Here is a 12,214-nt window from a genome sequence, read left to right on the forward strand (position 1 = left end):
TTTGTATGCTAAGCTAATGCCAGTTTTCTGATCCATACAGCCATTACAAACACACAGTGTAGAAGAGAGGATGCTTATAGTGCAGTGATGGTAATTCCTCATACTTGTTTAACTTTTGCAAGAATGCCATACTTTTAGGGATAGACTAGAAATCCAAAATGCAAACCTGTGTTTAAATAGTACAGTCCAAGGGGAACAAACTTTTGTTGGCCATTTTGCAAGGCCACGGTTTCACCCAGAGGCTGTTGCAGAAATAGAAAAAGAATTTGTTTGTCCTATGTCCTACTTTTACCATAATAACATTGTTGGAAGAATTAATGAATGCAGGCTACAGCATGGTTTTTGTATGTCACCAGAAAACAGTGTTTGAAGTGGTTTATTTGATTGTGGCATTGCAAGTCCTGGGTCAGTAATAGTTGTTCTTAAGCAAGTTTTATGGGTTCCTTTTTAAAGAGAGGAATTTCTATACACTCGTTTAGTGGTAGCTCTGCCCTGATTGTAAGCTTATGAGTCTCCAAACTGGTTGGTTAAATGGCAAAACTACTTTTGTTGCATTGTTGCTGACTCCTTCTTAGAGCAGCATTGTTAATAAATTAAATGTTCTCTGTATGTGTCAATGTGTGTTGTTACATAGAAGTGTGAGCGCTCACTCCAGGATTACTTCTCTGGTTCAGATCAGTTTTCTGTCTCAAAGTGGTGGCAGAGATAGCAAGCAAGCACATGCATGTGTGTTACAGCTGTGTTAGGAGTAATTGCTCTCATGACAATAGGTAGTTGCTTGTGCTCATAATTAGCTCTTTAGTTCATCTGAGGAGTTGTGATCTAATTGATAAAAGTAATCTGGAGACTTTCTTCTGTCTGTGGCCAGGAGACCATAGGCACCAAGGACTTCATGATGAGCAGTTTCCTCTTGTAGCCGTCCAGGTCGAGTTTGTCAACCAATGTGCACTTGAGAGGTAGTGAGGACAGTTACAACTGCAGCACAGTGTTTTTGTGGATGATGGCTGGAAAACATGGGTAATGCATCATTTAGACATTGAGAAATGGATGGCAGCATGGATGGGTCAAAGGGAGTTAGAGTTGTTCTAAGGTCACCAGGAGCTCTGTCTGCACAGCTGGCCAAGAGCCTGCCCTTAGTTTAGCCAACAGGTGACCACACATTTCCAGTATGTTCCCAGCAATTGTCTGAGCTAGCATTGGCCTTCATGAGCAGCAACCTATTAAACAGTAAAATACCAAATGAGAACAGCTTACAAGCAAATACAAGCGGGAATTAATAATCTGTGTTGTGTTGCCCAGTCTTTCCAAATGAATCGACGCAGCCCATGCTATTATTTCCTATGATGTGTCTCACCTGCAGTCCATACAGTTACCACATCCTGCCAGCGCTTCCATGAGATCCACTTTCCTCCATTAAACCTTTTTCTGATGGTGGGTGGGACCAGAAATTCTGAAAAGAAAAGTTATATTGAGACTTTCTGGTAGAAGCTGTAGCATAGGGTGTCCAAATGGCAGTGGCATTAGTGAAGCCCCCTTGATTCACACCTGACCAGGTGTATTAATGTAAAAAAAATTGTATTTGCTTCAAATGTTTTCTTTCTTTCTTTCTTTCTTTCTTTCTTTCTTTCTTTCTTTCTTTCTTTCTTTCTTTCTCTTTCCACTGTCTTCAAGATCATTGGAAGACATTTCTCATATGTCTCTTTCATCTGTGTTCCTTGATCACTATTGCGTCTTTTAGCAAACAGTGGCTGACGGTGTCTAAAAGTCAGGATAAAACAGTAAGACTGACTATTTGGAATGTTAGAAGAAACTGTTGGGAAGAAACCTGTTACGTTTTTCAGTAGAGCAACATCTTTCCCTCTTTCTGGCATCTTTAAGTCAGGAGCTTGCTTATTTGCTTGAAAACACTGATGCAGATGTTTCATCCTATGTCTAATTATAAGGAATAAGAACCTGTTCTGGTGGTAAAAAAAAAAACCAAACCAACAAACCATTGAGTCTGGGGAGGATTAACAAGGTGAACACTGGGAACTTGGCATAGCCAAGCTATAGAAATCTCATTTCCATTAAGGGAAGAGCAGCCAGAATGTTCTGACAGTGTGCTGGAGGGCAAAGGAAAAAGGGTTCTGTGGCATCCTCAGTGCACAGGAGCCTTAACTTGTGCATGTGCAGCAGGTTCAAATGTAGTAACATGCCCAGTGTCCAGCTGGGGAGACTGACCCTGTTCTTGACAGCATGCTGACAGGTGTGTTGGCTCTGGGTCTGTCTGAGCAATTCAACACTTACTTTGCAGATATCCTTCCCCTCTGCTCTGCTTGATTTCCTCTTCAGTAGAGTGACATGGGTGTTTCCAGGATTATTAAAATATATTAGTGGAGTCTCCTTTTTTGTGTGGCACTTTGCTGTTGCAGCTCAGTTTCTTCTGTTGATTATGGTGAATCCTTTTGGGAATCTGGTTCAGGATGGAAGTGCTAGATGTGGTTGTAGTTGGAGTAATTTGTTTCTGTAGGAGAAATATGATACTTCCCAGTTTTCTTTTTAAGATTCTGTGGTTTTGTGGGGTTTGGGTAGGAGTTTTTTTTACAGTCTTTGATAAACTGATCGTCTTTACTGTAGGTAAACTTGTCCAAAAATATAGCGAATGTTTCCAATACTCTGTTGAGCTGAAGAAAGTGATTTCTGTTGCTCTTGTGCTGGTTGAGAAGCAGATCCAGAAAGCTAGAGAATACTCAACCTTTCAGAGCTTCAATGCTGAGAGCTCTTCTACTAGTTTTGAGTTCTTCCACTTTTTGGCATCAGGAAACATTAGTTTCTTTCTAGCATTTACATTTTGTGACAGAAGCAGGCTGCAACAGAAGAACCAAAGCAACAGGGACTATTGAGGTTGGGGGGGTTGTTTTATAGAGGGATGGCTGGATCCTTCTGTGTGAAAATAGCCCTGCTAATAAGCACCTCAGTAATTGGACGAGGCATCCAATTTCAGCCACTTCTCAGGCTTGAAGGGTAAGTGTCCTGCCCTTCATAGCAGTGCTCTGCTGACAAATTTAACCAGCAGAACTGATGATTTGGGGACACAAGCCAGTTGTTGTAATGGTTTATGAACCTCTCCTGCCAGGAGAGGATATGGAAGTCTTTGACAATGGTCCTACCTGCTGGACCTTACACAAATTTGCTTCACTGTCTCTTTGATGATCTTGTCCTTCCTGTAGCACACTGCTGGAGGTTCTTCTCAGCCAGAGCTGAGGGCTGGACCTATAGTCTAAAGTTAGGCTTTAGCCTAGGCTTTTATTGTATTTAATAATACTGAATGCTGGATTGCCTTTTAATGCATGTTCTTTGTCCACGATAGGCATCAGAGCTACAGAAATCATCCTGTGTGAGAGAAATAGTGTAGTTTCCTGTGGGGCGTGGGGAAGCATCTGTAAGAGAGTAAGCGATTACCTCACCTCTCCAAGTGCAAACAGTATGATTCTCGTATAAAAGACTCAAACCTCAGTTCTGGTTTTATTTACTCTAGTGTAAACTCCAATGCCTGATAGTACTGGAGCATGTCAGAAGCTGCAGTTTAGGCCCTGCTCTTTCTCAAATTAATGAAGATCTTGTGTTTGGCTACTGCTCATCTGTGAGTATATTTCATAGTTTAAAACTCATCATGCCCACAAGGCATTCCAAAAATCCACTGCTTCTCACTTTGCCAAGTAGTAAAATTAGGATTTATGAAGCAAACAGGCACATGAAGTTGAGAAAGCTCAAGATTTTTGTAATCTGAGCTTTTGTAATACGATTCTATACCGGAGAGTGATCTGAACTGCTAGTGTATTGTTGGAGAGGTATTGGTTCGAACTGCAGCCTGCAATGCCCATGCAATGCCCCACATGTGTTATTTTAAATATAGAATTGATTTTAAATATAGGAAGTTCTCACTTATGTGAATTTTTTTAATGAAGTATTTAGAAAACCATTATTTAAGTTGTGAATAGAACAGTTTTCAAATATATGGTTAGGGCTAGGGTTTTAAATCCATGTCCCACAGGCGATATGTTGGTGTGGTATATGATGGGGGAAGAGTATTGGGTGGCGGGTTTTGAGGAAGGAGTGGTTTGGGGTTTTTTTAGCCCAACAAAATAAAGGAAGTTTTCAGCTGAGTGTCCGTTTTCTTCTGCAGAGGAAACTTGCAGGATAATGTTTAGGGTTGTTTTAGTCATTAGAGGTGAAGCACACAATAATGGCCAGCCTATGTTTGTACAATTGGAGGATATTTCTCATAATGAAGGAAGTCTCCAAGGTCAGCAGCCACAATACCCAGAGAAGTTACATCACAAAGCCACAGCTGCACCAGACTGCTCTCTTCCCCTGCTTCACCCCCCACTTTTTATTTTTGCATTCTCTTTCTCAGCATAAGTGTTGCTCACATCTCTTGCAAGAATAGCATGGGCTTGACTTGGGCTTATGTCTACTGTGTTATTTAGCAATTAAACACACCCTACCCCACGTTCAAAAAAAGAAACCTGAATGAGTATTTTTTAAAAGTTTCATTATAGTTTTCTAATATCCTGTACATTCCCAAACTCCATTTGTCTAGCTTCTGGTTTTGCAATGAGAATTACATTGTACTGTGGTGATGGCAGCAGCACCACCTGGATCTAGTCTGGGCCTGTGCATTTTAGTTACCTGCTGTCACATGATAGCAGTGGTCATTGGCAGCTCACACCTCTGTGTTGAGCTGTGTGCAAAGAAAAAGTCTTTGGGCTGTTTTAGCAAAATGTGCATGAGGGAAAAGAGAAAAGGCTAGATCTTAATTTTTATAGCTCACTTTGTATCTCCACTTACTATGGAAATTAATGTTACTGGTACATGAAACACCATTTGGAAACCTTGGATAAAATCTGTTTCTTTCTTGGCATTGTTCTTTTTGTGTGTGTTTCTATACATGATATTTGGTGCACGGACTCTCTTTTATAATCCTGCTTTTTTTAAGCAGTATTTTTCACGAGTGTTTGCTTGGTTTAGCTGTTACCAAACCATTTAGTAACTGACTGTTAATCTAAATTCAGCTCATCTTACAATGGCAAGAACAAGGACACTCCTAAGAAGCTTACCTGTTCCTTTTATTTGTTTTCCAATGTCCTGGTGAGATTTTCTGTTCCGTCAACAGGACAGCAAAGTGAGAGGTTGCTCCACATACTCCTCATTGCTGTAGACCTTATTCTGTTTATACCCAAAACTCTGACTCAGTGCTGTTGAAGTCAGCGAAGTCTTTCCCTGGCTTCAGGTTGTTCTGAATCAGTCTATAAACCTAAAATTCAAAGCTGCTTCTAACAAAGAAAACAAAACATTTTTCCTTCAGTTCCCAACAGAACTTTTGTTGTGGTTTAAGCCTGTTTTTCACATGTAATCATGTTCACCAGTGATTATTCAAAGCATCATATATTAGTGTGAAATCACCTAGTATTCAATATTTCCTTCATTGCATTTGGTTCATCTACAATTATTGCATTTAAAAAGGGCGGTGGCATTCTGCCATGCTTGCTCTCTCACTCTACAATTGGGAATGGTGGTTAGGAAGGGTTGTAAACGTCATCCAGGTAGCTAGGTAACCCCTGGTATTTAAGGAGGTGAGAATAAACACTGATCTTCTTTTAGGTGTGGAAGGGTGTGAGATAGGTTGGATCGGACAAGTTGGAGGAGGATTTTTAAAGCTGAGAATATGTGTTTTGGAAGATGTGCTAGATGTGTTGGTTATAAGTTGCTCATCCTTGCCCTCCTCTGCATTGTGGCCAACACTTTACTTTATTTTCCCAATGGCGAAACAAGATTTGCTTCAGAGCATCACCTCAGCAAATACGTGGAGTGCCTTCATGGCATTCTAGGTGGAGGCTTTCTGGTAAGTAATAACCTGGTGTCTTCTTTCAAGTTTATTTTGGAGGTACTTGGTACTGCTCTTTCTCTAGTGGTTACCTGAATTTATTCATCAAATATCTTGTCAACCAGAGTCTCTGGAGTTGTATAAAAAAAGAGCTATATTATCCCATATCTATTATTAGTTACTATTGGTTATCTTATCTGCAACATGATGGCACTTTAAAGCTGAAAAACCATAGGGTCTGGGGCACAGAATCCAAATGCAAAAGTGAAACCAAGCCTCTCAGTGGATAACAGTTTGCATAAAGGGTTAAATCTTAAGTTTGTTATATTATTGAGCCATTCTCCTTTTAAATGTCCCTAACTAATGAGCATTTAGATACAGTTCCTTAATTTCTATTATCTGACATGTTGACAGTTATTTCTCTGCCTAAGCTATTTATTCAGAGGAATTGAGTGATAGTTGTCAAAGCTTTGCATTTGAATAACAGGATGCAAGGATTGAGTGTGTTCATTATAGGATATCATTAATCTGAAGCTCTTATTTTCTACCTTTTCAGTTTTGTGGACCACACTGTAGCATATTTAAGACCCCTAACTCCAGGCTTCCTTTTTCATCTGCTTTTAGAAGTCTTCTTAAAAATAGGTTATAGGTCCCTTCCAATTCTTAGCACTTTATGATTCTATGATCTCAAGGTGTCCACAAATCACAAATTGAAAAAAATTGCATGCTAAGGTGCTTTGTGTAGTGAGAGGTGCTTACAGCTGTGTTACAGCCCCACTGGGACCTAGAGTGGGGTTTGCAAAGACTAGGCTTTACACACAGAATAATACAAGTGAAATCAATGGAACTTCTCCTGCAGCGCCCTTGTACAACCTCTTCTGGACCTGAAGCATTGGGACTCAGCAATGGGTTAGAGTGAGGGCTGACAAGTATGTGTCTGTTCAATAGTATAGTTCTTATTCTAGTTTCTCCTTAAGAAAGTCTGTGGAGTTTGCAAATAACTCTCTACTCTTTCTTTATGGTTTTCCGGGGTACTCTTGGGTGTAGAGTCTTTATAAGTGGACACTGTTAAGTGCTATTATTGCTGGTGGGAGGATCCTCTTTTTAATCAGCTCCATTCATTCTTGATTTTATGCTAAAAGCTCTGGAGTATGGAGGCTTTATGTTTCTCATGGATAGCTTCTGCTTTGTTACTTTGCATTTCTGTCACTGGAAACTGGTCGTGAAATCTTGGAAAAAAGTAGATGTCTGTAATGAGATGTTTGTCTGAATTGAGCAAAATTTTACTAGACTTTCTACTCTAGTCAGACTGGTTTGTCACACAGGCAGTGATAATTGCTCTTAAGCAACAAGTATATTGGCAGTAGTTGTTTTGCAAAAAAAGTTATTTTGTAGTCCTCACTGGAATAAAGTTAATGCCTTTTTTTGCAAAGCATTTTATTTTTATTATACAGCCTTTAATGTGAACAAAAACTTTTAAAGCTGAAATAGTTGAAATGTATCAGTACCTCAACTGTCTCTTTCTATGCTTAAGTGCTGTGCATACACAAAGTGGCAATAGAAATATACCTGTTCTGATGTTGGAGATGTCAGTAGCAAGATGCCTACTGTGTTAAATAGGAGTAAAGCTGAATCACCTGTACAGGCTGACTGGCAAGAAGCAGCATAAATGAATGCAATTCAAAGACTGCATTTTATCTGCCCTCTCTGTGCAACCAAAAGGAATAGTGTGATTTGTTTGCTCCATATCCAGGTACTCATTCCAGCTGCGGTGTTCATTGGGCTTCACAGTGATGACTGTGGGTGCTTCGGCCATGAGGGCTGTGGAAAGAGCTGTGTGGTAAGCAATCCCATATACCCCAGTCCCAGGTAATCCCAAAGACAAGGCGATGGCTGTACTGAAAGCTCATGTTTACCTCTGCTGTGCAGATGCTGTCCTCAGTTCTGGCAGCCTTTGTTGGGATTCTTGGCTCTGGATACTGTATAACCATTTCAGCACTGGGCTTGTCTCAAGGACCATATTGTTTTACACACCTAGAGAGAAACTGGATCTATCCTTTCACTGACTCCTCTGGGGGGTAAGTTGTCTGTTCATGAGGATGTTGTATCTTCCCCGTGTACACATGGGCTTTATTCCAGTACCTTTCAGCAATGTCCAATAACCATATACCAAGATCTGTTCATAACTTTATCCTTCTCACTTACTAAGAACTTAACAAATGGCATCAGATACCCTCGCTGCTACAGTGTAAAACCAAAACAATGGAAATACATATAGGTAATTAAATCTATACATCATATACTGTTCATGTCCATGAACATCTCTAACAAAGTATAAAGTTTTAGGACTTTGAAGGATTTACAAACTAGGAATAGTGGTTGTTAAGAAATTTGTCTTATGATTTGTGTAAGAATCTGTTTTGTCAGACTTGCTTCTGAAGCTGCTTTCCACCAGCGTAAAGTGGCACAATGCCCACATAAGTGACAATGGCATAGAACCTCATAAATGAAACTTGAGAAGGTTTATAAGGATCTTTGTACACCGCAGGGCAGAGAGGGCAAGAAGCTCCTAATGATCCCTAATTAGGGTTCTCCTGCAAAAAAGGTCTCAGTGTGCTATTCCCCATTAATGCACATAAATCCTGATACGGTTTATATCATGGCATGCTTTTAAAGTGTTTGTATGTTTTGCAACCTCAAGGCTGTATCTAGAAACAGCTTATGTCTTATGCCAGACTAGAGGCAGTTGGAGGACTAAGAAGCCACATAAAGCTCTTTGCAGTAGAGTTTGAATTTTATATTTCACCTGTATCTCTCTCAAGAGGGATCATTCCTCCTTCTCCATCCTCCTTACTGTGACTGAGTGTAGAAGAACAAGGTTAAATCCTTGCTGAAGGCAAGTGCTGTTGTTCCCAAAATGTGAATGAGCAGTAACACCTTAAATATTGCAGTACCCCTCCAAATTTCTTCTGTGTTTGGCTCATCCAAGTAAGCATGTGAGGGCCCAAAGACAGCAGCACAGGAGAGTGACCCATTTGCCTCAGATCAGTGACTGCTATCTTTAGAAAAAAGGCCCAGTCATGAAAAACTCTGTGATTGTTTTGAGAGAAACCTTTACTCTTTCAGCTTTCTTGAGTTTGTGCCTCACTTCAATCAGCAATAGGAAATGATGCCTTTATAGCTTAGATTATTTTTTTAAAAGAATTAAGACTTAGCAAAAATGTGTGGTTGTTATTTCAACCTGTTCCTAAACCAAACTAACCTTGCATGGAGTAAACCATTGTTTTTTCTATTCTATTAGGAATTTATTCCTAAGGGAACCTAGCCTATTGGGACTCTATAGAGTGAATATCCTTGATGCAGTTACAGACTAGACATAATTTGGTTCTAGTATATGGTAAGTATCCCACGTATCCCACTCTGACACAATGCAATATGCTTTTAATTGCTGTGTACAGGTACTTGTTTGAGTATAACAAGTGGTCTGAATGTCAGGAACCTCAAAACATCGTGCAGTGGAACGTCACCCTCTTTTCCATCCTCCTTGTTTTGGGAGGAATAGAATTCATTCTGTGCTTCATACAGATAATCAATGGCATTCTTGGAGGACTGTGTGGGTTGTGCTGCAGTCATGAGGAGGTAAGTAATTTGTAGATATACCCATGCTTCTTAGATGAACATGAAACTTGTTACTTATGCTCCTGTGGAGTCTTACTCAGCAGTTACTCTTTAGGTATTCTTAAGCAACAATTCCCTGTGCAGCTGTTTCTATAGCCCTGTTGTGATTAGAATTTTCATGCAGTGTTTGATCACATGATTTCAGCTGATTCCTCAGCTGTCACAGTCATGTTAATCTGCATGAGAGCTAGGAGCTAGAGGGCTTTTTTCTGTCCAGTGACACATGTGATCATCAGCACTGTATAGGTGAAAAAACTGAGATACAGATCTCCTGATGGTTGTGGTCTTTGCCTAAACTGTTGTTGCATAGTGTGGTGCCGTGGCTTAAAGTATGAACCAGATATAATTTATATTGCACACTGTAGGTAAGCATGTGTTTCACCTTTTTAATTGTCATAGTTGAGTGTTGGGGCTCTTTCAAAGCTATTATTGTTTTCTTCCTCCTGTCTTCCTGGCTCTAACTGCAGTATAGAAGAGCTATGCTATGGTTTTCTAAATGTGGTCAGGTTAATTTTTGCATTTTTAGTTGGATACAATATTAGCATTCTTTCCATTAATATGTTTCTTTCTTTTTGTTCCCCCCACAGACATATGTTTGCTAGAAACCTGACAATGCATTGACATCGGTGCATGTGTGTGCTGTAATGAAAATACTGTGGATTTTTTTTAAAACATTCCATGCATGCTGAAATATGCATTGTTGTCAAGCTGTGCTGTTGCCATGAATTTAACTGACTTGGGGCCAGCCTTTGTTGCTGGAGTCATATGCAGGTTTTCCACTAACCTGCCTAAACCTAAAGGCAAAATGTATCCTGAATTTCTTTGGTTCATTTCATCTTGGTACAGGCAACAGTCTGAACATAGGTCACTAAAGTGGCTTTATTTATTTTTCTCTTTCTACTGACACGACAGCTGTACTTTGTACTGCTTTCCCAATAAAGTTGCTCTTTCATTCTGATCTTGGAATGAACACAAACCAAATCTAGTCTAGCCTGGATAAAAGTGAATACTGGGTTTTGGTCAGCTGGCCCAAAACCAAAGCAGCAGTAAAATGTGGATGATTAAGGGCTTTTGGGGATTTTTCTGAACTTCCCCTGTATTTCACAAATAAAGATTTGTATTAAAAATACCCAGAAGGTGTCAGTGATTCCTTCCCTGCCCATGCTGCAACACTGCTTGTCTGGTCTTGGAGTAAAGGGCCGTGGTGGCATGAGAATATGGATTTAATGCAGTCAGGTTATAACCTGTTTTTCCTCTCCAGCAGTCTCTGCCAGAGTGGGAACTGCTTCCTTGCTTGGTTTGGCTCATTTACTGAAACAGGTGTTTATTCATAATAAGGGTTCAACAACAGACACAATTGCACACGTGGAGTCTTAGTCCTGGGTCAGGGCTGGCAGTTCCCAACTGATGGCCAGCCCAGGGAGCTTGAGGGGGTCCCTGCACAGCTGAGCCCAGCTCTTGAGCCCCTCCTGCCCTCCCAAGGGGGATCATCTCCTGATTGCTCCATTACAGGCCTGAGATAAAACAAATGTGGACAGGACTCCTGTTTTTCACCTCACTCAGCAGACCCTCAGGCCTCACAGCATTCAAGGAATACAGTCCAAATTCAGGTCAGTGAAGACAGATTAATCTGAAATACCTGACTTCACCAGTTATCAGCCTGAAGTCATTATTGTAGGGTCCTGCGCAAGAACCTCTAAGTGTAGCTTGTAGCACATTAGAGTTTCATCACAAGTACATCTGAATAATGTGCTGCCAACAGCACTGCTGGCAAAGTCAGCATGGCAGCATTTCTGCTGGCAATGACATTTTTCAAGTGAAAACCAAAAAGTGACATACTCTTTATTTCAAAGAAATGAGGCTCAGTTTTGGAATTTAGGTGTTCATATTGTCTTTGAAAATAAGTGTAGTGGTTTGGTTCAAAATATCCACTACTTACTTATTTTCCTCATTAGTTAGTTTCTATTCATAGGAGAAAAAGAAGTTCCTGTGGGTTTCAGTGCATCCTTAGGCTATTTGTAACTAGGAGGGTGGTCTTTAAAGGTAGCCAGAAAGTTCAGGTGTATCTCAGGCTGTCTGCACAGTCAAGTCTGCCCTGTACAAATACATACCTGAAAAAAACAAGTTAACTGTGAAAACAGAATTGTCCACATATATCTACACCAGAAAAAGAATTCTCAGATGAAAAGAGTTTGTGTTTAGAATCTCAGGATACCTGAATTTTGCATTTATTCATACCTAAATACATAGAAATAGTTGAGGGACTTTAATGCCATTTAATGCCATTTCTTTGTAGTTTCTATCCCTGTCCTGTCCTGCTATGAGGGGGAGGAAGGAGAATATTTGCATGTGTATACACACAAAATTCCTTGCATCTGTGTAGTATGGTGTCTTTGTGTGTGAAGATGCACTGTTTGAAAAACTATCTGCATGTTTAAATTGGGTGTGGAAGGAGAGAAAGTTGAAAAGAGAGTCCTCAATGGAATCATGTATAATTACCATGCAACTTAAAGATTTTTGCCTTTATTCTTGCATAATGGTTATTTGTTCTTCTGGTACACACAATCAATTAAAGAACTGAAGCAATTTTAGAATTCCAATATACAGAGTGATTAGTCTAGAGTTTTGACTTGAAACTTCAGCACAAATGCATGTAGCACTAATAGATCC

At 40.0% G+C, this 12,214-nt stretch overlaps 1 protein-coding gene across 1 annotated transcript; it reads left to right on the forward strand.

Moving 5' to 3' along the window:
* The first annotated feature begins 5,578 nt into the window (after window positions 1-5,578).
* Window positions 5,579-10,673, forward strand: TM4SF1 (transmembrane 4 L six family member 1). Its single transcript, XM_008633820.2, has 5 exons — window positions 5,579-5,884; window positions 7,620-7,706; window positions 7,796-7,944; window positions 9,325-9,505; window positions 10,132-10,673. Exons 1-5 carry the CDS (start codon window positions 5,708-5,710, stop codon window positions 10,144-10,146), a joined length of 609 nt encoding a protein of 202 aa, XP_008632042.1. The 5' UTR covers window positions 5,579-5,707; the 3' UTR covers window positions 10,147-10,673.
* Window positions 10,674-12,214: the final 1,541 nt, after the last annotated feature.

The sequence above is a fragment of the Corvus brachyrhynchos genome, unplaced genomic scaffold, assembly GCF_000691975.1.
Source record: "Corvus brachyrhynchos isolate BGI_N302 unplaced genomic scaffold, ASM69197v1 scaffold544, whole genome shotgun sequence".
Lineage (NCBI taxonomy): Eukaryota > Metazoa > Chordata > Aves > Passeriformes > Corvidae > Corvus > Corvus brachyrhynchos.